The sequence below is a fragment of the Zosterops lateralis genome, assembly GCF_965231275.1.
Source record: "Zosterops lateralis genome assembly, chromosome: 9".
Taxonomy (NCBI): Eukaryota; Metazoa; Chordata; class Aves; order Passeriformes; family Zosteropidae; genus Zosterops; species Zosterops lateralis.
Window position 1 is genome coordinate 17,257,358 of NC_139769.1, and position 26,347 is coordinate 17,283,704.

The 26,347-nt window shown below is 39.7% G+C and overlaps 2 protein-coding genes across 5 annotated transcripts in view; one reads left to right on the top strand and one right to left on the bottom strand.

Annotated features, from left to right (window-relative positions):
- The first annotated feature begins 293 nt into the window (after nt 1–293).
- Nucleotides 294–23,291, top strand: LOC310912621 (very-long-chain enoyl-CoA reductase-like). Of its 4 annotated transcripts, none has more exons than XM_083867327.1 (13): nt 294–348; nt 9,688–9,738; nt 10,229–10,280; nt 10,612–10,656; nt 11,961–12,064; nt 14,137–14,252; nt 14,329–14,467; nt 18,748–18,820; nt 18,912–18,955; nt 20,328–20,385; nt 20,898–20,986; nt 21,988–22,033; nt 22,133–23,291. In XM_083867327.1, exons 1-13 carry the CDS (start codon nt 322–324, stop codon nt 22,258–22,260), a joined length of 972 nt encoding a protein of 323 aa, XP_083723453.1. In that variant the 5' UTR covers nt 294–321; the 3' UTR covers nt 22,261–23,291. The 4 variants fall into 4 exon arrangements, with proteins under 4 accessions (XP_083723453.1, XP_083723454.1, XP_083723455.1 ...); XM_083867328.1 differs by having other exon boundaries at nt 14,362–14,467; XM_083867329.1 differs by having other exon boundaries at nt 21,908–22,033; nt 22,133–22,240.
- A 134-nt stretch (nt 23,292–23,425) lies between these two features.
- The window catches only part of ABCA4 (ATP binding cassette subfamily A member 4), a 64,988-nt gene continuing 62,066 nt past the window's right edge, over nt 23,426–26,347 (bottom strand). The window contains exons 48-50 of the mRNA XM_083868018.1: nt 26,201–26,293; nt 25,621–25,870; nt 23,426–24,762 (exon numbers count right to left, since the gene is read on the bottom strand). Coding sequence (XP_083724144.1) covers nt 24,640–24,762; nt 25,621–25,870; nt 26,201–26,293 — 466 coding nt within the window. The 3' untranslated portion in view covers nt 23,426–24,639. The remainder of the gene's footprint in view (nt 24,763–25,620; nt 25,871–26,200; nt 26,294–26,347) is intronic.

A 26,347-nucleotide genomic window follows, 5' to 3' on the forward strand; every position in this document is an offset into this window, starting at 1 on the left:
TTTTAAAAAAGAATGTATTTCCTGCGGTAATTGTCAAAGAAGAATAAATCACCCTTGTGAATGAACGTCGCTCCCGGCGGCCGGTGCGTCTTGCTCTTCTCCGGCAGTTTGGCATCCCGGGAGCCGCAGAACCCGGCGGTCCCGCACCGCTGCGGCTGCCGGGGCTCGGCGGGCTCGGGGGCAGTGCTCGCCGCCAGCAGCGCCCCCGGCACGGCCCGGCCCGGGCGGGGCGGGGGGTCCGGGCGCCGCCTGATTGGCCGCAGCGCGGGGCCCCGCGGAAGGCGCCGCGGGCGGCGGGGGCGGCGCGGCGGTGCCCGCAGGATGGGCGGCAGGGCCGGCTTCTTCCAGGTGGGTGCGGGCGGCGCCGGGGGCGGGGGGCGGCCGGGGCGGGGGCGAGCCGAGCCCGGGCCGGGTCCCGCAGCATCCTGCCGCCGGCGGACGGGGCTGCCCGGGATCCCGCGGGCTCTTCTCTCTTCCCCCTCCATCTGCATTGAAGCACCGGAGAGCCGAGCCATCCGCTCCGGGCAGTGCCCGCCGCCGGCGCCGGGCAGAGGGGCCGGGGGGAGACGCTGCTCCCCGGGGCTTTCCTTGGGGCGAGGGGAGCAGAAGAGGCTGCCGCCGCCCCGTCCTCTCCTTCCCCGGGCACGTTCCCCTGGCCGTTCCCGATCCCCGCGTCCCCGGTGCCCCCCGGAGGTGTTCCCGGCGAGCGGGGCGGGGGAATCCCCGGGCTTCCCGCGGAGGCGCCGATCGATGGCTCCGGGCTTCTGGCGGGTCCTGCCTCGGGCAGCGCCGCGGGCAGCCTGAGCTTGGTCTGGCAGCGCGTCCAGCCCCACGGAGAGAGCGAGGGCGAGGAATGTTCTCGGCACCTTCTGTCCCTAACTTCTCACCGGCGGCCGTCCCGCGCAGCCCTCCGGCCGGTACAGGCGTGTCCGCGGGCGGCAGCGCCCTGGGCCGGCTGGGCTGGGCTCGGCTGGGCTGGGCTGGGCGGCAGGGAGCCCGCGGGGGACGGACCGGGGGCCTCGGCTAGCACGGTGCGCTCGATCTCGAGTGGGGAACGAAAACCAGCCGGGCGGAGTTCAGTACAGTCAGCTCCTTGTGCTTACAGAAAGCGCAGAGTAACGGGCACCTGGGGAGCTTCAAGGGTAACGTCTCATCCACTTACATAAACAGCCACACCGATTCTTTGCTAGAATTAGTTAGGCTGGCTAATACAAAAAATCTTAAGAGCGACTTGTATTACAAAAACAGGTCTGTACAAGCTAAATGACAGCAATCCTGAATGTGTTTCTGCAGGCTTATACTTGGGTTTCTCAATCACGACTTACCTAAAAAAAAAAATGCACAGCGGGAGGAATGTTCCTCCCCCCGTGCAAATTACAAAGCAGTTGTTGTTATAACACAAATAGAATCCAAAGCCATCTGAAAATCGTCTACTCCTTTAGTAACTTACCATGACCTGAAAGTTCAGATTTTACTTTTCAACGCTATAAAAACGATCCAGACATCACAATTCAGCAAAATAAACTGCCTGTAGCTCTTTTGGGTATGAGGTAGGCACCTGCACCGTGCTTTTTCCTCAGCAGTGTTGACTTTCCAGGATTTTTTAAGGAAAAACAACCAAGCTTTTACTGCCTCGTGGATTTCTAGCAGTGAGGTAGAACTCAAACTGTTGTGAGATCCAAATACAGGAGCAAGCACATGTATAATACCCTCCTGATTGCCTCCAGTCACTTCAGGTTTGCTCTTCTGCCTCAGACTTATCTGAGCTCCTGAAGAGCACCAGTCACTACAAGACCTTAAAAGCACAGACATCTTTATTGTTACCTGATGTTACAGATGGAAAAACACACGAAAGTTGAATGACCCGCTCAGTCACACTAGGCAGGACAATAGCAAGAGATCCAGGTCTTTTAAGTCCTAAATCAAGATCTTGTATTCAAGCAACACTAATTGCAAACTCAGCATGATTCATGAATTTACATGACAGCCTTGTATGTCTTAGTCCCTTTCTTTTTATAGCAGATAATGGGTGGAAGCAGATTTGCCCAGCTCATCCAGTGTGTGAGCTGGCTCAGGGGTACAATGTGGACAAACACTGCTGAAGTAGCACTAGCAGTGCAGTTGCCTATTGCTTTCTGCACTGGTCTCCCTGATTTGCTTTCTGTTACAAATTCATTGGCTTTGAATCCTGAATTGTATTTCCCCACATTCAAAGCTGAGCTATATAAAGAGAGAAGGTGAGTGTCCCACCTCTCTCAGTAGTTCCTGGGGGGGGGGGGGCAGAATCTCTACTGTTGTTATAAACTTCAGCATTCCCTCTTCGAGGAACTGTATAGATTTGTACTTTTCCCTATAAATTTATAATATAATTATTATATAAAAAAATAATATACAATTTACTCTTTACTGTTCCTCTGTGGTGCTTCCTGGTAAAAATCACAAATCACTTCACAATCACCAAACTGTCATGTTTACTTCAGGTGTTGGTATGTTTTTACTTTCACCTAATTTTTTTATCAGTAATAGCTCAGAAGAAGCTTCTCAAGGACAACTATAAATAAATATGCATATACTTGAAAATACTGCACCTGATAATTTGAAGAGATTCAACTCCAGAGACTGAGAGATATATGATAGAGACTTGTATCTGGATTAATGTGCTTTAGGAATACTCATTTCTCTAAGTTGCATAGAGAACAACTATTCTGACCTGTTTGAGATTTGTTTCAGAGCTTATGATACCATTTATCTTAACAGTGCCTGTTTTCCTCCTTTCCATGTGAGGGATGCCTATGTGATATGCCTAGATGTAAATGTCTCCAGTAGAGTTCTGAGGTTAGGCTAATGAATTGTACCATTTCTTTTTACTTGACAGGTTTGGGTCTTCAAAAGCATTTCATATAAAGGAAATAGTATGGTGTTCTGACTTCCTAGAGAAAAGACGCTTGAACAAAAATATTCATACTGTAGAAAATTAGTGTCACAAGAGCCACACTTGTACTTTTGCTTCCTTAACTGGTTTGGATGATAAGTGCCTTTTGTGAGCAGTGGTACCCAAAAATGTTTTGGAATCTTCACTCCCTGATGATAGATTGAATTGACATGTGCAGTACAGTCTAAAAGCAACAATGTACTGGCCCCCCTTGTTGGCATTTAAAGTTCCCTCCCTCTTCTGTCTGTGATGAAAACGCTGTGAATGTAAGGGGGGTGGTGACTGCTGTCTGGCTGGCATGGCTGAGATGTCACAGCTCCTGTTACAAAGGCTTCTCCCTCTCAGAGCTATGCTCTCTAAAGCCTCATCAAGTTAGAGCACTGAGAGCAAGTGCTAAAAGCAGGACTGCAGAACATTTCAAGATGCTGTATTCTCCAAGAATTGCCAGAAAGACAGGGCCACATATGAGATATTTGAACAGTTATTTAAAGGGACAACTGAAAATTGCCCTGTTGTTTGAAGATATCTGCTCTGTTTTCACAAGTAACACTGAAGATTATTATCACAGAAAGAGATGACATGATAGGGCAAACATTATCCTTTACTCTTCTCTCACCACTTTTCCACACACCAACACTTCAACACTCAGTTATACTGCTTTACTTACAAGACAGCAATTTGTCTTTTTTCTCTGTGAAGCTTGAGAGAGAAACTTAATTTTGTATAGGAGAAGATAATAGTAAAACATAATTGGCAGGAAGTACCTGGAACTACTCAGAATTTGAAGGCTTCATTTGAAATTAAAAGTCTTATATTAGGAAAAAAATGGGCTTCTTTCAAGTACATTAAAAAAACCCCAACAGTTTTGTAAGTTCACCTGTCTGTATAAGGTCTCTAAAATTCTCAGGGTTTCCAGTCTTCCTTCAATTCCTTCCAGTCTTCCAGCCCTACCAAAAGACAGCAGACCCATCCTTGATGCTGCTACATAAAAAATAAAGAAAAAACCCAAAATCCCTCTTCAATTTCTTCAATTCCATTTCAAAAGCATACATTTTATATACATTTTGTCATTCCTACACCAAATTATGCATGAAGAGTAGTAGTGAAACCAGAAGTACTGAAGTTTGATAATGCAAATCACAGTGCTGACATAAAGATATGATTGTGATTTCACAAAGAACTTGTATAACTCCTCAACCTGGATATTGCTATTGTAGAAAATAACCACCATAAACTAAAGCCCCAAGGCAGTGAATATTCTCTTGCACAAGGAAAGGGCTATGCAGTGGTGTTGGAAAACCTGGATGTCTACTTAGTGTTGAGTCAAAGCTGGCTCAGGTTCTCAGATGGAGGCACTCCAATGTGCTTCATAGTGACAGTGATACTCAGTGAATGATGGGACTTTTCAGTATGCCTGGGAAATTGGCAACATGCAGCTCTGTCTTAGCCAGCATCAATAAATACACACCAAGTCAGTATTAACTGGTGGAGGTTCCTTTGCATCTTGTGTATCTTCCTGAAAGATCACATAGTAGTAAAAGCTGGAAAGTTTTAATAGATTTTTAAGAGCCAGAATTCACTGTGAAAGCTTTAACAACTTTTCCTTTCTTGAAAAATAAATCAGCCTTCCACCCCAAGTGAACAGACCTTCCTTTTCCTTCCTGACTGTTTTTATGCTGACTCATTTTATCTCTGTCAATTATATAAATGGATTTGTCTTTCTGAAGGATGAGCATTTGTTACTCTACCTGTTATCACCCTTAGGCCCGGGCCAACAAAGCAACTTGGGTTTTGCAGCGTGTTTGGGTTAGGCACTCAGCTCCAAGATCAGATAGGACAGTTTGGTCAGGATATCCAAGTTTACTTCAACTCTTATCTCTTTGCTGTGTGGTATCCCAAAAGGCATCTGCTGTAGAGAAATACTGAACAAAATTATAATGGAAGGGAGCAGTGATAAAAGGAACCCAGAGAGACAAATTCAGGTTTTCTCTTTGGTAGGAGACTGCCCTTTTCACCGAAGTCCTCTCCTGCCTGTACTTTTTGGTCTGCCTGTAGGAGAAATGGGGAATGGCAAAAGACATTCCAAAGCAATTTTCCCACTTCCTAGCAGTGTGTCTTAACTATTACATGTAAAGCATGAAGAACTAACTCATCTCCTTTGCTGACAGTTTAGTTTCATTCAGAAAGAATCTAAATGCTGTGCATTGTGCTGACCTTGGGATAACAATGCTTACTGGATCAATATCCTGGGGGATTTAGATGAGAGCATGTCTAACTAGCAAATCAGAAACAGGTGGAAGAAATAAAAATGCAGTATTGAATGTCAGCACAGGTCAAACACTGGGGCTCACTGGCTTGCAGAAGAGCAGAACTTAGGAATCTGAGGAGTAAATATCTAGTCTATCTCTTGTGAACCTGTAAATGTTAGACATCTAAATTCTACAAAAGTGAAAATTCATTTTAGAAAACCCTTTGGGTATGGGCATCACTGTATCACTTAATATACAGTGAAATAATGCAATAAGATTCTAGTCTCATGAAATATGAGCCATTGCTTCAGAGGTAAGGATTTGTTTAGCTGGGCTACTTAGAGAATAAGGTTCAGTACTCCACAGGTAAGATGATGAAATTTTGCCTTGTGGTTGAACATTTGCCTTGGTTCTGGTTTGTGAATTTCTCTCATAGGATGTGGCCAAGCTGTGAGGCTCCCTGCCTCAGGACTGTTTACACAGGTTTAAAAGGCAAATTGATAAACTAGTTGAGGAAAGAAAGCCACAAAATGTTATTAAATACAGAGGCAGCACTTCTGGTGCAGGAGAATCAAAATCACTGTGTCTGTCTTTTCCCTTTTGCTCAGTCACTACATTCTTACCCTGTTTTATTACTTTTTCTGAGTCACCTGCTGCTGGCTGTTTCAGAAAGAGCCAATTCTAGTTGGATCCTTAGACCCATCCTCTGCAACAGTTTGTACCTTTTGGTGCAAGAGAAGTTTCAGACTGAGAGTCAATTGTAAAGCAGCAGCATAAACAGAATTTTCAGTGTAAGTACACTTACAGCAATCTCCCTTTGGCTTAACTCTTGACTTAATTCTTGTATGCCCTAATGTGAGACCACACTAAGGCATGCTTACTCCCTTCAGAAACAACACAGTCTACCAGAAAAGTCGAAAGAGTAATTCTATAGGAAAAATGTTTAGAAAGATTCAGTTAGGACTGTGGCAACCACTGGATTGTTTTTTAGAGTTAAATTCAAAGAAACTGATTTATGTAAGCATTCTAACAGTTCAGGGAGAATTCATTCTGCATTGCATTTTCTCAGACTGGTTGATTCCTATACTATGAAATAAACATTTTTTGAGCAATTTTAAAAGAAATCAATACAATATATGCTTATGTCAGTGCTTATAAAGTCTCCCTGAAGTTTACTCAATCTGCCGATTACAAATGGTTTCAAATTAAACTTCTGAGATGCACAGACATGATAAATGTGTCAGTATTTCCATAATAGTTATCACATAATTTTTGAAGATCTGTTGATCCTTTAGCACTTTAGCTACAGCTTTAAAGTGCAAGAATTCAAGTGACTATATTTTTTTAATCCTATTACAGAGACACTGAATCTTAAAAACTCTTTTAAAACACTTTGCTCAGCTGTTTTTCCCATATGAATACTTTCCTCTCTTTTATTTTACCTTTTTATTTTCTGAATAAAAATTTAACAGCTCAGAATTTACTTTTCTCTGCTTATATTGTATATTGATTATTCTTTGTCCTCAACCTGTTTGTGTTCTAAGCATCAATAATCAAGATTTTTCTTTTACTAATTACGCTATTGATCTTTAATCCTTATGCAGTAGACAAATTTGTCTTCTAAGCATCAAAAATATATATTTGTAGTCACTTATAAAAGAGTTTTTAATGTCTTGCACAAATCTGCCTATTGATTAAGTTCTACTCTAGTCTCAGAGAAGCTGTTTAAAATTAAAACATTTAAAAATGTTTTTAAAAATTCACCAAATAAGTCGACTGTAAGTCTTACTGCACTAATGCAGGCCAGCAGTTGGTGTCCTATTGTGCTAAATGCTTTGAAAACACAATGAAATTAAAATTCTCTGAGCCAAACAATTTATGTTTAAAAGAGATGATACCCATCATTAAGTGTTCCAAGAACAGATTTCCCGGGTATCTAAAAACTGTTGCCAACCAATACATTAACTGCCTTGGTGCTGTGCCTCAAGGCTGGAAACACTGTGTTCAGTGCTATGGTGCTTCATGGGATTGGCAAGATGTTCAGGAACGACCATTTCTTGCTTTGGATCAGGCTTTTCTGTTCCTTGTGCAGAGAACATCCACACTGGGGGATGTTCTGATAAATCCAAGAGGTGTGATAGAGGAAACAGTCACCTTGCTTTCACTCTGTTGTTGCACAATTTGCTATGGACTGGAGTGGAATCTAAAGCTGTGTTCTGGCATCCATCTGAAAAGGGAAAGAACGTTTGATATTTGCTTAGATCTTGAAAGTAATTGAAAGTAAATTAAATGTTTGAAGTGGGAAAAAAAAAAGAAAAAGAAAAAGAAACATTGAGCAATTTAGGTTGCAGGAGCCTTATGGAAATCATGCAGTCCAACTCCTGCTCAAAGCAGATACAGCCAGATCATCAGATGGCAATGCGCCTTGTCCAGTCCAGTTTTAAATGTCTCCAAGAATGGAGAGTCCACATCCTCTCTAAGCAATTTCTAATATTTGGCCTAGCTCATGGTGAAAAAAAATTCTTTGTGTCTGGATTTTCTCCTATTGCATCCAGACACAGTCCCTCTCACCATTATCTCTGTGCACCTCCAAGAAGAGTCTGGATCCATCATGTTTATAGGCTTCCTTTAGGTATTTGCATGGACCAGTATAGGCAAGTATGACAGTTTGGCATTTGAAAGAATCGTGCTGGAACAGAACCAAATAACAGTAAATAACATCTTGGATGATTTATTTGCTTGTTTTCCACACTGATTCTTAAGGTTCACAGAGGTTTCAGTACAGCCACTCCCATGAAAACCACAGAGCAAAAGAAAACCTCTGTAATTTTCAGTCTGGTCTTGTGCATAACAAGAATAACTCAACTAAAATACCAGAGGTGGCAGGAGGATATTTAAACTACTGTAATTGACCTGGAGAATATCTCTCTAATACAACCACTGAGGGCCATAGATTAAAACTGCCCCTGGGGGATTCTGATTAAAAATGTGAATATTTGGGTTGGGTATGGAATGGGAAGGACATTACTAAAAGTGTAGGCACTGCTGCAGTCTGCAGGGCAGCCCAATGGTATTCATTGACCAAAGAGCTTTGAGATACACCAAAGGTTTCAATAGTCCTTGTAGCAATTTGGCATCAGAAGGGACAAAAAGTGGTCTAGAGCCCCCTCTCTGCCCTATACTTGTTCTGTGGACTTCAAGCATCCAAACTTCTTTCTGGGAAAGGAATCCACTTCATTTGCTTTCTCATGGAGATTTCACACAGACAGACATTAAAACTGGAAATATGTTATTTCAAATATAAAAAAATCAAGGAAAAACATATCCTAACAATCCATCACGTACTTGTTACATATCACAAAGGAGGAACAGCGCTTATGTCCCTCAATTTCCCAGTAAGAGCTTAAAATGCACAGGCAGAAAATATCATGCCATTAGTGTTCCTTGTGGAGACCAGATTTGATAGGTGTGACTGGAGCTGAAGTGCTCCATTGCTGCACCAGAAGAAAAAGAGCCCTTTGGGACAAGTGAAACAAGGAAATAAGATACTCCAACCAAGTGATCTCTTCAAAGCAACCCTCTGAGAAAGATACTGGACTGTGACTCCTATTTTTAGTGAGGAATCATATTTAAAGTCTGATGTTAATCTATTCTCTTGGCCAGTTAATACCAAACATAATTAATGCTAGATGTTTATATAAAAACCCCAACAACTGCAGTGAGCTTTGGGGAGCTGCTGCACTGGGCTTTGAAATGTCTGGGGAGTTTTCTGCTTGGCTGTTGATCAAAATCATAACATTTTGCCAAACTGCCATTTGATCATGGAAATAAACTGTTATTTCCTTTTCAGAGCTGTAGCTAAACCACTGCTTGGAATATAAAATGCTAATATGTAGTTAATAAAACAGGTGATTTTAGAGGCAAGAGTAATACTATTTCTATAAAAAATGCATAAGTGTTTGTGAAGCCCAGATATTTAGCTGCATTTGTTCATTATGTCCACCAATATTTTCCACTCTCATTGCAATTAAAATGTTCTGGGAACAATATGCAATAATCTTCAATGTACTCAGAATATTTGCTTCAATGCATAGATATATACATTTAATTTTTTTCTCAAACTTTTTCTGATTTTATGAATCATAAAATTACCATTCCTTAGTGATTCTTGTGAAACTTCCCTATCCCTTACTTGTTCCTCTTGCTCTAGCATAAGAAAATACCAAGATCACTCTTTGGATCAAAAGCTTAGCTATTTCTGCTACTGAATATATCCAATTAGACAATTCCTTTGGCTTTTTTTTTTCCCAAGTTGAATGCTTTTTGAACCTGGTGATTGAAGCTGCCTCTTAAGAACATCAAGAAGGTTTTTAACTCACAGATCAGAGATCAGAGAAAAATGATTTCTCACTCTAAGAGTCACAATGATTATGAGTTTGGGAATCAACTAAGAGTTTACACATTATTTAGCCAACAACGATTAATTAACATTTTGTGTCCTCTCAGGTGGAAATCCTTGATTGGGAGACAAAGAAACAGCTATGCTTCTTAGATAAGGTAAAAGAAAAATCTGCTTAAAAGGATAGGTGACTTTTTTAGAAATTACTAATTTTTCTTAAGTAAATTTGGTGTTTATGAAGGGTATTTCATCTCCTGGTAGCCTTTCCATGGCCACTTGCAATGATTATGCAAACTTCATACTGGCTACAGGGTATTTCAACCCTTTTCCAAAAGAAGCTTTGGGCAAAAAGGACAACTTCTGTTGTTTTACTAAGAGAGTGCCAGTTGTGTGGTACTGAGGAGCCATCAAATTGTCACTGCTGTAGCAGTAACTCTTGATCACTGCTAGAGAAGCTGCCTCTGAAACAGGTCAAAAATTGTCCTGCCTTTTTCCTGACAGTTCCTTGAATCCTTCATGCCAAGGCTAGACATCTGTAAGAAACAGTTACATTGTCTAAGTCATGTTTCTATTTGGCTTAATAGTCTTACACCTAGTAGTTGTCTTTCAAAATATGTGTCTTATATTTACAATATTTTTGTTGCCTAGGTGGAACCAAATGCTACAATTAGAGAGATCAGATTGATGTTCCATAAATTATGTGAGTATAACTTCTGTAGCAGCTCACATCACATCAGAATATCCAGTACATAAATAGGAAAAAGTTACATCATTTGAAATGTGATATACACAGACATAATGCTGATATGCACGTGAATGTGATCACAGTGAGATTTCAGTAAAATTATTTTCTCCTATCCTCCTATCCTTTGGATTTTTTTTCTGCTGCATAAATTATCACCTATATTAGTGTTGAATAAATATTTATAAAAACCTTTAAACGAAGCTCATCTTGTTGTATTGCATTCATTATAGTAGTGGATGATCCAAACTGAATATTGTATATCACACAATTCTGTATGGTCTTACAGATCCTCGGTGGTACCCAGCAAGGCAGTCAATAAAACTCGATCCAAGTAAGTAATTTTAGTTACTGGAGTACCTGAACTCTGAGCAGGGCCCTGGTATGAAAGGTGTACCAGCACTGTTCCCAGCTATGTTAATTAGCACTGTGAAGGCTGAAGAGAATCCACAACAAATACAATTCTTTCGAAGTAAACACAGTCCCACTCTGGTGCTTGGTAATTAACTCAGGAGTTTGCACTTTGTTCCAATGCACTTTCCAACTACTGAGCACTGTTGCTTTCCAGAGAGGTAGCACAGGATCTAGATATTCGCTGCCCTTAGCTGCAGTGAAATGATCTCCATGATGATGCTCAGCTGGGAGTACCAAAAAGGGCTGTGAATTTGAGCTATCAATTCACATGTTCCTCTGCTTTCAGGCAGGAATTACAGTTCTTTTGAGGGAAGCTGATGCAGAACACAATGCCATGGATGTAGCAATTGCTGACAAAGCTGATGACAGCTGGCTGACTTTGTTAATACACTTGTAGGTATTGCTACTAGAAGCCTCTTACATGGCCTGAGTCCACAAAAGGAAGTCTAATTGCCAAACTGTGTTAATTCATCCAAATTCAGCTAAAATATAACACTTTCTTCCTTTGTTTTCATTAAGGATAATTTTATTTTAACAGTCCCTTAAAAGTGTGCTAGCGAAGATTTGCTCATTGTGTAAAATCTATCCATGGGAAACAGATGTATGATTATCTTGTTTCCTTCTTTGAAGGTCTCCCTTGTCAGATTCCTCTATGAATTTAAGTATTGAGACTTGCCATGAGAAAATGCTGGCCTTCTGGAGATTCCTCCAAAATGCCTCCTAGGCATTAAAAGCTCAAGTGCTGTGGAATCAGCTTCTAGCTGGTTGTGTGGGAAAAGAAAGGCAATGAGAATTTCTGTAGGAGAGTTTTCCAAACACAGCTTATCCTATCTCCTGTTTGTCTGATGATGAGCAATGAGAAGAGCGGGAGAGAGGAGAGAGAGAGAGGTGCAGCTGACTAGGAGGTCAGTGAACTGTGATAAAGGGCATCGCCCCATCAACAAATTCTGCTGTTAGCAGTGATGAAACAAGACTACTAGACTAGGCAGGCACATAGGATTGAGAATTCTTTTAACTGTTTTGGTGTGAATAGAGGATCCAGACTTATATGTGATTACAGGGATAAATAAAAATTAGGTGTAAATATTCTTGGTCTGTTTAATGAGATTCCAATAAACATACATTACATCAAGGAGTCTCGTAGATAAAACATCATATAAAGCTAGTGTGCTACCAAAGTGGGCTTGAATGTCACTAAGATGTAATTACTTCTTTCCTTCTCAGAAGGAAAGTCCCTGAGGGATGAAGAAATCCTGCAGCACCTCCCAGTTGGCACAACTGCTACCTTATACTTTAAAGATTTAGGGCCACAGATAGGATGGACTACGGTGAGCTCTGCTTCAAGTCTGAGCCATTTTAATGGCTAGTTTTCCATAGTTAATCCTTACATCACTTTTTGTTTCTCTTCAATATTTCTGCATGATGTCTGCTCTGATAGTGGATGCAGGCAATGAATCCTCATTGCTTCAGTTCATTTAATCAGGGAAAGCAATAACAGATTGAATGTCTATTTAGTTTCCTGGGACAGAAGCAGTGGAAAACCTGCTGCAGGGTAGGTTGGCTCTACAAAACTAAAATGCAGGTTGTCAAATGGATGTCTACTGCAAAATCATTAGGAACTAGGTATGTAAATGCCTTTGGTGATGTGGTCCACAGGACTTGTGTAACTCCTATGAGTTTGTCCTGCAAAGAGGCATGGGAGCAACTTCATATATCAGTACTTGAAGTGACTTCAGCAAGAAAATGCTTAAAAGTATGTCTTTAAAAGAGTTCAAAAGCTGTCTGCATGTGACTCTGTCCCAGGATGCCAGTGACAGGCTAATGACAGCAGATAATTGCTGCAATATTAGCAGCCATCCCCAAAGACCTTGTATATTTACTGTCTTAGCTCAAATGCAAATTTTATCACAACCCACTTGGCAGGCAAACCAGCACTGCTGCTTATGCAGTGAGGTGACCAATGACCCTTCTAGCTCTCTAGAAGGTCCTTGCTACACAGCATTACACTAGGTCCAATAAACAGCATGATGTCAAGAGAAAAGTAGCTTGTAATTTAAAGGCATATTAACCATTTATTAGCTATGAGGCATTAATAAAACCTTGTGTTGATTACAAATAGCAAAAACAATCTTAGTAGAAGGTTAAAAAAAAAAAAGTCAAATATGTTCTGCAAGACTGAGTCTTCATGTCTTTTCTTTGGATGCAATGCTGATAAATCAAGCAGCTATTACCCAATCCAAAAAACCAGGAAGACAGACAAAAAACTTCTGATGGCAGGGTAGACTTTGAAACACACATACATTAATATACACCAAAATATCATAGTGCAGAGTAAGGCTTCTACCATTTCATAATCTTTGCATTCTGTTCTCCCTACCCTTCAAGCTACTTCATTCAAATATAAGCTAACAAATACTTCAGTATTATCAAATCAAAAAGATGACCTTCTCATTTACAAGCAAACCTGATCTTCGCCAGAGAAAATGCTGATCATAACAGAGTCAATAACCCAGCTTTTCTGAGTATTAAAATAACTCTAAACACATTAGAGAACTGGGATTGTTTGGGTTTCTTTTTTTGTTTGCTTTCTTTTGTTGTTGGGTTTTTGTTTGTTTGTTTGTGACAGAAGTACAATCAATTTTCCTTCTTTCTCTGTAAATGAGGTATAGACCTACCTTCCTCACTTATAGATGGGTGGAAAATACAGCTGTTAATATTTGGTCCAAAGTTAACTTCAATTTAAAGCGAGGTTCCTACGAAATGCACACCTATCTGAAATGAAATCAAGTTAGAAAATAGCTTCTCTGGTTTCCTCTCTTTTTTTTCCCCTTCCTTTTTATTTTCCTTCTAGTATTCCAATTAAAGCTTGTTTGAACATAGAATGAAATTATTGCTTCCCAGGACAACTGCTGTGCTAACTGTTCACACAGATGGGGTCACTGTGAATACTTACGAGCTGTGTTTCCAGTTTAAACAAAATTCATTCAGTAGAAGCAGAACTCCTATTTCTCAAGACAAATGCTTCACCAAATTTCATTTTAAACCAAAATAAAGCAACAGCTTTTGAGTGCAAGAGAAGGGTGAGAGCTGCATAAGTGTAACATGCATGCATATTTGTCATGATCTCTGGGCTGCCGTTATTATCTTTTCATACCCATGCTGTGTCTGCTGCACTGGCAATGGCTGTTTGAATGCAACTGAGGCAAATCATTGCAAAATATTTATGTGCATGGCTGCCAGTTTCATAGCCCAAGCCCAAACCTTCCACTCCCTCCCTGCCTCCCCTAATGCCATCCTTGATGCGTGAAGGTGTTTATCCCACTGCATTAGTTATCACAAAGAAACCAAAGCAAGACTGTTATCTAATTCAGCTGTCTAATTATTTTCTCTCTTTTTGCAGGTATTTTTGATAGAATATACAGGTCCATTGTTCATCTATTTTCTGTTTTATTTCCGCATGACTTTTGTCTATGGACTGGATGAGAGGTTTACATCAAGTCCGCACCCAGTAGTTAAGTAAGTTTTTTGCAGGCTTTGAGCAGTATTTCTTCTAGTCTTATTCCAAATGTCTTGCCACACTTGGTTTTTTAAGTACTCTTAAATGCTTTTGTCTTGCTGTTTCTAGCTTGGCATGTATCTGCCATTCTTTCCACTACATCAAAAGGTTGATTGAAACAGTATTTGTTCATCGGTTCTCCCGTGGGACTATGCCACTGAGGAATATTGTGAAGGTAAACTGTCAGAATCTATCCACAGCTGCCCTTACAAATCCAGCCCAGCCAGCCTATACTCTGCCTCTGCACCACAGATTTTTTTGTGTGGCTTTTGTAGCAGCGCACAGCAAATCTCACCCATAAAGCTGCAGTTCTTTCAGAAGATTTCTTAATGTCACTATTGTAAAACCCACATGCTGTCATACTGTCACTAATACTATTTCTTAGAATTTTAAACCTTCAGCATACTCTTCCTTTTCACTCAGCTAGGTCCTTGGGTGTGAATATTTTAGTAACAAGTTAACTTTAAAGTTAGTACAGGCAGGCACAATGGTGGGAGAGCTGCTTAAAAAAAAAGAAAAAAAAATCTATTTTTGTAACAGTCATTTTGTATCTGCTTTGCCCCTAACATTCTTTTAGTTTTTAATGAAGTGTTAATTTACCTTTGATCGAGTGCCAAGCAGCTTAGGTTTTTTTTACATTTTCTTCTCCACAGGAGCATTCTCTAATGTCACCAGTGCTGGCACAGGGCAGCTCTTGGGGTGCAGACTCTGTTTCCTGGTGTCTGAGAAGTAGTACAGTGACTGCATGGTTATGCATAAGCTGTACATATTTTACAAATGTTTGCAACATAGAACACACTAATAGTCAAAAGTACACCTTTCTCTAAGGAAGACAAGAGATTATCAACTGGAAAAGCATTTGGGAGTTTTAACATTTGGGATTTAGTTCAAATTTGCACTATTACAGTGATACTTGTAGCAGCTGAAGCTCTACCTTGTGGCTAACTCCTTACAGCTGTCTCTACAGTGGCTCTAGTCCTTCAGGTGATGGCTCTGTGCTTTCAGGAAAGGAGGGTCTGTAGTGGCCCTCCGAAAGAATTCTCCCTAGAAATTTATTGTGCTTCCTGCGGCAAGAGTTGTTAAAAGGTTCATAGATCTTATTCTTGCACAACAGATCTTGCAGATCTCTTGGTTTTGACACAATAGTAGCTAATGCATACTAAACAGCAGATAAATGAGCAACTTTACCTTGAAAAAACAAACAGCGGGATAATTATTTTTCTCATTGCCATCTCTGACAACTACTTGCTCCTTTCAGACCATACAAACTGTTGTAGCTAAAATTGACATTTGTACCAGTCATTCTGATCACCTCCTCTTTTCCATCTTCTCAGGTTGGTGGCTCTTGCTTGCATCTGTAAAGTTGCTCACAGTTCTTATTCTACCTGCTTAGCAATGCTTGAGTTTGATTTGCTTTTATAATTTCATTGGCCTTGGTGGTGTTACTCCAAAATCGTGCCAGTGTGAAAAACATCACAACCTTTTTCCATTTTTCCATTACATACAAGTGATAGACAAAGCTTCTTACTTTCAGGGTTTGACCACATACACAGCAGATATAGATAGCTCATTTCCTAAGTGCAGTGGAATGCTATGTGTGCAGGACACACTTCAGTCTCAATAAGCAGAAATCTGAGATGGGAATTGATGAGAGATGAGATTTTTATCCTTTTTTTCCCAAATGGAACTAGGAATAAATTATGCCCTACAGTGTAGCAGTTTCACCAAAAGCAGAGCATACTAATATAGTATATTTTTTTTCTAAGATATGTGATTTTTCTAGGCATTGGAAAGGTAGAATACCTGAGTTATCTGGACCTAGTAAACAACTCCTTAGGGTGAATAAGGTAGGGGTTAATTCAAAAATTGTGTAGTGATAAAGGAACTAATTGAAAGAAGGAAAATTATGGTTGTGTCAAAAAAAGGATCAGTCAGACCTGTAATAGCAGGGAAATACTAGTAGAATTCCTCAAAGATTAGTCTCATGATTGATCTTCCATGGTGTTTCTTTGCCCATGAACATTTTTGGGAGTAAAAGAAGGGATATCATCACTTTGTAGAAAAACATCTGGAGGAAAGAGAACATTAGATCTAAATAAATACTGTTTGAACCAGAAGACAGTACTAGAAGACAAACAGAAGGGTACATGCTTGTCATGAATAAACACAGGCAGGATATGCAGAGCTATGGGTTGTCAGTTGCAGTAGAGAAGACAAAACTCCTAACCATAAGTTTGGAAATTTAGGAATAGTTTAGGAATAGTCCCTGCAATATCTGAACTTGACCCACAGCATTACAAGAGATTGTTGTAAAGCTTTATTATTCAAGATTCACAGAAACTCTTTTTTCTTTCTAAGTGAGTTTATGAAGTCTGTATGTTTCTATCTGAACCTCACTGGAAGTGGCAGCTGGACATTTACAAGTGTTACTGTTAAGGTCCTTAGCAGTGGTAGACCCCACTCATCTTAGAGCTCCTTTTCTTATACCTGAGGAATAGTCTTGCAGTAAATTGTGTTCTTGGGCTGAATAGCATTTGTTCAGTTTAATTACAACATGTATTGTTGGGGACTGAGCCATGATAATAATTTAATGTTACTTCACTGAAATCCATTGCCATATGTTCCATCCTCTGCCAAGCCTTGAACCTAAGAGAAGGTTTTTCTAAAGATGCCTTTCCAAGATTATAAGAAACTGTTTCCACCTAAGTTTGTACAGCAGTGAGTAAATTGTAAGTGCCTGTTGAAGAAGGTAGTGTTAGGGAGGAAGCAGTAGTTTATGAGTAGTTTATGGATAGGACACTACCTATATTGTCTCTTGCTGGAATCATTCTTTGGGTTTCTGCTGCATTTCCTGGGGGAAAATGAAGTAATCAGAGGGAAGTTATTTTTTTTTTTTTTGCTCATTCATCACACCTGATTTGTAATTACTGGTTAATAATTGGCTCTTTCTCATCAGTTATCTCTTATACAATCTCAGAGCAAGGACATACTAAATACTTGTATTACAGCATACCCCAAAGGGTGTCCATTTTGTCTGAGGTCTCTGCGAACTGCAGTGGTTCAATTAACCCTAAGAAGAAAGTGGAAATGCAACTGAATGTTTGATAAAACTGTTTGCAGCAGATGAGGGGGCACCAGCATTTTCAGAAAAATGCACCATCAGACACTGCAGTCAGCTAGTGCAGGTTGGAGTCGCTGAGGTAATCACTTTTCCAGGGTATTATTGCTAGAAATGCAGTTCTGGTATATATGGGGGGAAAAGACTGCAAAATTCAAAGCAAAAAAAAAAAAAAAAGTTGTACCAGTCAGGACAGTAAAAAAATGCAGCCTTGGATGGGATTTTTGCCTGCATGAGCAGGAAAGGAAGAGGTGAAGGAGAAAGCAGAAACACCTAGAAATGTCTAAGGTATAGGAACCTATTTAGAAGGCCAAGAAAGGAGGACCAGAAAGAGTAAGGGGACCTTTACCAGAAAGGGTACTTCTGGTAGGAAGAAGAGGATCCGCGTTTTACTCAAAATTGCAAAGAGGATGCAAAGAAAGATAAGGCAAAGAAAAGAACAGAGGAAGTTGTGAAAGAAAGATCAAGAGCTCAGTTGTGATCTTGCTGAAATCCAGCTGATAAACAAACATACCCTAATACATCAAAAACTGTGACACTAGCTTGGGTAAAAGCGGACTCAACTGATGAGAGGCAAATGTATGAATTATTGATGAGTATCAGAAAATGAATGTCAGAAAAAAACCCACAGGAGGCAGGACCAAGGAGGCCAAATAAGAGATAAAGATTGTAATTGTAAGTAGTTTTTTCGTGGATGAAGCCTATGAACAAGCACTGAGATTGGTCAGGGATGAGTCAGTACAGCCATTAGTGACAACTGTGTTTTCAGAGTTTAGAGAGTGGAAACTGCATTGTAGAAACACAAGGACAGCAGCAGAGGGGAAAATGAGAGAAATCACAGCGAAAGTGCAGAGGAAAGCATCAGGCACAAAAAGTTAAAGCATGGGAAAGAAAGAAACTGATGAGGTGAAAGAGAGGAGGACAGGAGATTGGGAGTGCAAAATAATAAGCAGAGAAGAGAGGACAGTGCCCAAATCTGGTCTCAGGGGTCAGCAAAACAAGTTTCTTTTTTAACATACAGTCTGTATGCACTTCAACTTTGCCCAGTGGCTTGCCAGACAAGATAATTTTGTTTTCAGTTGTATGATCATACTTCTTAAAACGGTTTATAAACTTAACAGCTCCAAGATATTGTAGAGGAAATCTTAACTATTAGCACTACTTCCTTTCTTATTTCCTGTTACTTGCTCCCACCTACCACCCTTAGTACTGCCATTTTTTTATTGTATTATCAGCAAGTTGAAGGATTGTCCCAATTCATTGTTATCAACAGTCCTTGCAGTGAATATTGGCCTAAGAGACTATACTAAAACAAAGAAAAACTGCTTATTTTTCAGAACTGCTTATATTACTGGGGATTTGCAGCTTGGCTTGCATATTACATCAATCATCCTCTTTACACTCCTCCTTGTAAGTAGCAAAACAACCCTCAATGATTTAAGTATTTATGTATGTGCTTTGTGTACTAGTACTAATGACATGCAAACTTTTTTTTTAATAGCTTATGGGAAAAAACAGATAAATTTTGCTGTGATCATGTTTCTGGTAGGTTTCTTGCTTTTTCTATAAAATGCTAAAATATTTTGATTTATTCTTCTGTCATATAAGTGGAGGAGTGAGTAGGATAAGCAGATATTTAGAACATGGACATTGGACATTTGGAATGTACTACTAAAGCTGACCACTTGAATGCAAAACAGATAAATCCATCAGCTTTTAATGTGATTTTGTACACAAAGGAATATTTTGGTTCAGTGTCCATTCCAAGACTAGGATATTTATTGGCTGGGATGATCTCTCATAATCTTTAAATGTTTGTGACCCTGAATTTAAAAGCCAGTGAGTTTGTTTTGTGAACTGTTTATTGAGTGTTAAGAATCACAGCAGGTCATAAATCTGAGAGAACTAGCCAACTAAGAGTATATTGCTGATAACTTCCAGTGATAAAGTTTCATTTTGCCGAGCTTCAAAACCTGTTTACAGCTTTATGATTCAAAATTCTTCAGTCACTGTTCATTCTCACAATTCCTAGGAACATTTTATACATGCAGAAGCAAAGTCAGTGTAGCCAATAAAGATGTACCTCCATACAAAGACTTTCCCTGTGCATGTGTAACTTGTTTAGAACATCAGCTGTTCACTTGCTTTGACAAGCTAATCATCAGTGACTGCAGAATCCCAAAGCAGCTTACCAGGGTGAAAATTCTGTGAGGTCATAATCTATTCACATTTTATAGAGAAACTCCATATCCAAAAGCAGAGAGCTGGGAATAAAACTCAGGAGCTCTGACCACTAGTCATTTGCTGTAATAGTTATGCATTGCAGACATTGGAGACTGTCCTTAATCATATGAATGGGTCATTTCAATACACTCTCTTCATAATTGATTGGAGAAGCAGTCTTTAAATCCAGTGAAGGTAGCTGGGTCAATTATATTCTATGATTCATATCAATTATACTCTAGAGAAGAAAACTTACTTAGAGACCAAACTGTATCCTCCTTGGGATTTTAATAACTTTTGAGAAACCAAGACTATGCAAATAATTTTGTGGATGTTTTTAAAAGCATAAGAATGATCAAAAGCTAAAGCAAGTATCTCCCGAGTTCACTTTATCCCCTGTGGTTTATTTAGCCTTCAAGAGGATTATATAAGTAATAAATTTGATCTTTTGGACATGGGGTCCATGTTTTCTGAAAAATATAATAAATATATAACAATATAATATAGACAAGATAATATTTGAATGGAGACATTTCATCTTTCTGTCAGCAATCTTAGTTAAGGATATTTATTATGTTTATAATAGGTTATTTTCCTTTTCTTAAATATTTTAAAGCCCCAGGAAATAACAAAAGGAAGAAAAAACAAATGAAAAGGAAGAACATTTTTAACTCTGTCATACTTTTTCTTGCAGCTGTGTGAAGCTGGAAATTTTTCCATTCATGTTGCACTCAGTGACCTCCGGAGAAATGGTAAAAACTGCATCATCATTTTTCAGTTTTGCTCAGCCATTCAGCTCACTCCTTCAGTTACTCTGCTTCAGGAAAGACCTGATCCTGGGGGGTGTTTATACCTGTCAGCCGACTGCTATGGGAGCACAGGTTGCTCAGCACTGTAAAGATTGGAGTCTAAGGGAAATCAGACAGTGCAAGGCCTCTGACATCAGACTGTTGAACAGCACTTCTTATCTTACTGTAATCCTTATTGTTTTGGGCCGGGTTGTGTTGGGGGAGCAGCTACATTGGTTATACTGTCAGTGCAAAAGGAAACAGTGCTGCTACAAGCTATGTTTTGGTGAGCAAGGGAAGGTTCCCTCACAGGTATCCTATTCCTCTTGTGATTCCAGAGGACATCCTGTCTTCCCACATCCTGTTTGTCCCTCTGACACTCATGAGACACAAAAGTAGGCAGAGCTGGGTTGTCTTTACAGGAAACAATGTATTTAGGAATGTGAATATTTTGTGATTTGTTTTCCAATCTATAGGATCCAAAACCTGTAAGATCCCATATCCAACAAAGAATCCTTTCACATGGCTGTTTTTCTTTGTATCTTGCCCTAACTATACATATGAGGTATGTATTTTCAACCAAGATGTTCAGATTTTAGTTTTGTTGAATATATTTTTTGTTTCTTTTAGAATGTTTTACATGGAAGAAACCTCTGAAACCATTCAGCTCAATGCATTTCCTCTCCTTCCCTAAATTCCATGAAATCAGGTTGTGGACAAGAATTTGTCTGCTCTTCCTCCCCTCCCTTAGGTCAGTACTGATGTAACTGACCTTACACAGACAGCCCTGACCCTGGGCCAGTGCTTCCATGTGGCTGCTAGACAAGACATACACTGTAAAGCAGGGCAAATTCTGCAGCCAGGAGCAGGGAGATTGCCACTGAACATGTGTTGCAATGAGGGGATGGAGGTGTCTGGTGGATTTATAACATAAGAGCCTAGAAATATCACTGCAGGCAGGAAGATAGTGGTCAGACAAATAAAAAATATTGTGATAGAGAAAATAAGCCAAAGTCTTCTTCCCCATTTTCTTAAGTTACACAATCACTTGTGTTAGTGGTGACTGCTTTAGAAACTTTAATCAGTTTATCATTTCATAGTCCTTAATCAGGAACTGCACTCCTGACTGAGTTCAAATGCAGATAAAGTCAGTGCAACTCAGTGTAACATTCATTCTTGCACAGAAGGACAGTGTCAGGTTTGAAATTCAGTGGAGATCAACAAATGTTAATGAGAACAGCATTGAGCCTTGGGCTATAGGAAGTTACCATTCCTAACAATGATGGAGGTCTGAGGAATACAAATTAGGCAGAAAAACTGGAAGCACATTGTTTTAGTGCTTAAAATTTTGTCATTGTAGTAGCTGGGGAAGCAAATATGAAGGTTTTGTTTGTGATAATAAGGCACTGTTCACCTTTTTGGCTAAAGGTTATTAACAGTAGAAATGGATCTGGCTGACCTTGATTTTTTTATTTACCTATACTAGGACAAGGTTATTTTGATCAATAGAGAGATAAATGCAAATGCTGTCACCAGAAATATTTTAAATTTCCTTGGCCAAAACAGGTGGGGACCTGGATCAGTTTCACTATCATGACTCAGTGTGTTCCAGGTGAGTAATGTTTTGGTACTTCAACCTGAAGTGATGTCAGCAGTAAGAGCATGTTTTTAATCTGATGATGAAATGTATCTTTTTTCCCCTTCCTTCCAGTGGGACTGTTCACCTTGCTTTGCTTCATTCAGATGACAATCTGGGCAAAGGATAAACACTGCACCTACTTACGAGAATTCAAGGATTATCCAAGTCATAGAATGCCAATTATTCCCTTTTTGTTGTAAGAAAAGAAGGCTCAATTTGAATATTACACAGAACTTCAAGAAGAAAAACCTCATATAAAAACCTCCTGCCAAATAAATGAATTAATTAAAAGGATTTTGGTGCATGTTGAATCTCCACTGCTAAGGGAAATTGTATGCACTTGAAAGCTACACTTCCTTACATTCAAGAATTCTCAACTCAGAAGCACCTTAAAAAAGAAGGTTTTGTTGCACAGCTGCAAAAAAAAAAAAAAAAAAAAAAAAAAGCCCCTACAGTTCACTGTAAGGTGGCTTAAATTTTTCTGTACTACTCTGTTTAGATTGATGGATCAGAGACCTGAGAAGTCTGTGCTGAAAAGCAGCTCCAAATTTAGCAGTGGCATTCTGCAAGACAGAAGTACACTGGAACGAGGCAACACCAGCTAACTACCAGAGCTCAGTCCAGCCAGCACGGCCAGCTGGCCTCGGGACAGTTGCATGGTCTGCCTTTGACTTGAAGAGAGTGTGCTGCCTGGAGGCAGGTGCTTTGTAACAGATAACATTACCAAAGAATATGAATGGTTCCTGGAATAAAGAAATAGGCAATATCTCAAAAACCTGATTTGGGTCTAACCCCTAATTTGCCAAAAGAATCTGAAGTAAGAAGTATTTGTAGTCTTTGTGAATGTAATATCCTGTGCTGGGTTTTTTTGTCTGTTTTTGGTCTTCTTCATTAGTTGCATAGTAAATAAGATTCAGAAGCAATCTAACCTATGCCATATCTTTGATATCTGGTCTGTTTTGATATAACATCTCCTTATGGTACTAATTGACCTTTTACCCAGCATTTTACATCAGGCTTCTCTAAGTAGTTTTTAATACACTTTGTAAATACATGAAGTGACTGCTAGTCCTTGGAATGCTCTTCCTATTTTTGGAGCCAGGGAGAAAAATCAGCTTCATTTTGGGCTTCCTGTGTTTTCTTTGTCACAGGCTGTTCTGTGGGACTTAGTTGGGTTTTGTGTTAATCTAGTAAAAAAAGGCTATGGAAAGCTATCTGAATGACATTTTTACAAAGCTGTTTTAGAATATGAAGAGAATGCATAGATACTGTTTTGTTTAATAATTAATTTATTTATCTATAATAGATGTATAGAAAGATTTTTGCAACTATTTGTAAGGGTGAAATATGCAATAAATTCTATTTTAAAACCAGTTGAAATAATTATGGCAAAAAGAGAAGGCTACAGCTGGTAGCTGAAGTTTCATAATATTTTGTACAGTATAAAGCAACAGTGTCCTTATAAAAAAAAAGCTACATCAATTGAAGAAAAATATCTTTCAAAGCAAAATATATGACCCAGATTTTAATTCTTTATAACATGTCTTGGAGAAGATTTCTTAGAAATTATTAGATCTGATAGATAACTGAAACAATACATCATTATGAATTTGTTTTCAGTATTGTTTTTCTGCTAATTAAGCTGTGAACCAGAAAAAAGAGCTAAATGTCAAATGATTTCCTACTGAGTGCAGTGTGGAGTACAAGCAGGTTGAAATTTTCCTTCTGAGGAGGTAGAAAACACAATACCCTACTCACACTTTACACCCACTTAATGTCCAGTCACAGGAAAGAAGAAAAATTTGGTCTTGTTTAGTAACAAAGAAATCTTTCCACATCTCTGCAAGAAAACAAAACTTTTGGCAGATTTGGACATACTCTCTTTCTTGTTAATCTCCATTTTGACATTTGGCCTCTATTTGAGGCAACTTCAAGACAAGTATGAGATCATTTTAATTAATTTTTTTTTAAAAGCAAGTTTCTTGTCTGGGTCTGAGCTCTGAATTAATTCTTTTCATTCTTTCTGAGACAACCGTCTGTTTTCACTGGCAGCCTGGTGAGACAGAGAAGCAATCTCCCAGGAGATTGCTAGCCCCATCACCCAGCACTGTTCTGACCTTGATAGTCCTGTGCACTCAGCATGGCAGGAATCTGATTCTAAGCTGGGCAATGCTCTCAGTTTCGGGACCTGTCTGCTGACTGGTAGCAGTTGACAGAAGGGTTAAACAAGAAAAACCCGCCAGCCTGAAAGTACCAGATAGAGAATTCATCTTTGATGTTATTTATATGCCAACAAGGAGGAATAAGATTACTTGTATCTTATAATGGAATAAAAGGAAGATTTTACTCTAGAGCAAGGACCTGCCTTTCCTTTGACACTGTCAGCATGTAATGTTACTGGTAGAGCAGTAAAAGTTGGCTGTTGATAGGGCCGTTGTTGTTGAGAGCACAGTGCTCAGAAAGGTGCAAAAAATCAGTGTAATACTGAGTGTGCAAACCTTTGTTTTACCCTTGCTCTGCTCTGGTATGGCACATGTTTGCACTGTGCAAACACTAAGCCTGGAGGCTGCAGGAGCACTCTATGCAACTGCCTGCTGATGCAGAGCTGGGGACACCCTTGCTTCTCGGCTGGCTCCAGCTGCACGCGGATGCAAAGGGATTTCCTCATCCTCCATCTGCTGTTTAGCAAAGTTCACAAAAACCTGTGTGAGGAAAGCAGAAAATGTCACCATGTCTTCAGCTGAGATGAGTTAGTGGAATCATTTCTCTGCAGGAAACAGAAGGGGGAATCCACAGACATCAACTGAACCGAGACACTGCATTATCAGCCGAGATCATGACTTCCTCCTTTATTTTGATAAACTTCCTTGCAACTTCCTTCCTTTAGATGTACTTGCTTGCAAGTAAAATCCTCTTTTTTTTTTTTTTTAAGGAGGAGATGGCTTCATACAGGTTTGCATGGTTTGCACAGCATGAATTTGGTTGTGACAGGAAAGAGGAGACAGAATATTTTAGTAGGAAGTCGAAAGGCAGCCAGGAATGCCTCTCTAGCAATCCTACCAAAACCAGCTTTGCATACATGGACCCTTTGTTACTTAGGAAAGCAGACAGATGGGGCCAATACTCTCTAGCAAGTGGGTGTGTTCAAAACTCCCAGTGGACTTGCCAGGTTTTGTGTGTGTAATCGCTTCTCACAGTATCTTTGACAGAACACAGTCCAAACCTCTTATTTAAAACAAAATGCTACCCTCAGCTCAGTTTCCTTACAAATTGCTGACCTTGCTCAGACTGCTGCTCCTGAAGGAATGGGTTGTGTGAATTCTGTCATCTGGGAAATGCTGCCTTACCAGCTTTCACATGGCACCTATTTACACTGGGAATAAGTTACTGATTCATACTGATACATTCTCCTTGATGAGAGACCTGGGAATCTTGCCTGAGAAAGAGTTGTGAGATAATTCTCTAAAGAATTTGGTCCTTCAGTTGTTTGGATACATTCCCTTATGTTGCCTATTTCTCACCAGACAGGCTTTCTCATGGATGTTTTACTTTTTACTCACCTGATCTAATGTTGTCTGAGACACAGAATATTCTTCAATATGTAAATTTTCCTTATTGGAGATTATTAATCGAAAAATCTTAGCCAGAGAGGAAGAGCAAATCTGATACTGCAGCATGTTGTAGTGTTTCTCTCTCTGTAAACTCCCTGGGAAGTTGATGCGTATGAATTTCTCAGCAGGAGCAGGATCTGGAGGCAGCCCAGACTTTGGAGCTTTGATTTTCAGAGTGACAATGTAGCCATCTCCAAACCTGGGAAGGACATGTGGATTTAAGAACTGGGTGAAGAGGTTGTTTCATTATTCAGGAAGGAAATTAGTTTTCTGCAACTGTGAAAACAGTAACAGTATCTGAAAGATATTGCATTAGATCCAGCTTTTTAGGAACCTCTGCATTTGCCCTGCAGAGCTGGTATGTAGCATAGCAGAGTTGAAAGGAGACCTGGTCAGATTGTCTAATATACAACAGAGCTGCAACCAGAAATAGGTCTGGTTAAACACTGAATTGCTTGTATTAGGAACAGAACATGTCACATATACTAAATTTTCCCATTAAAAACTATGATAAAAATATTCTACTTACTTGTATTTTAGCTCCTGAATTGTGCCTAGGCATTTGAAGGTACCTTGTACCATAATGGCTAAACGAGTACAGAGGGCTTCACATTCTTCCATACTTTCAAAACAGAGAACAGATATTTGAGATAAAAGCCAACAGATGTACTTCAGC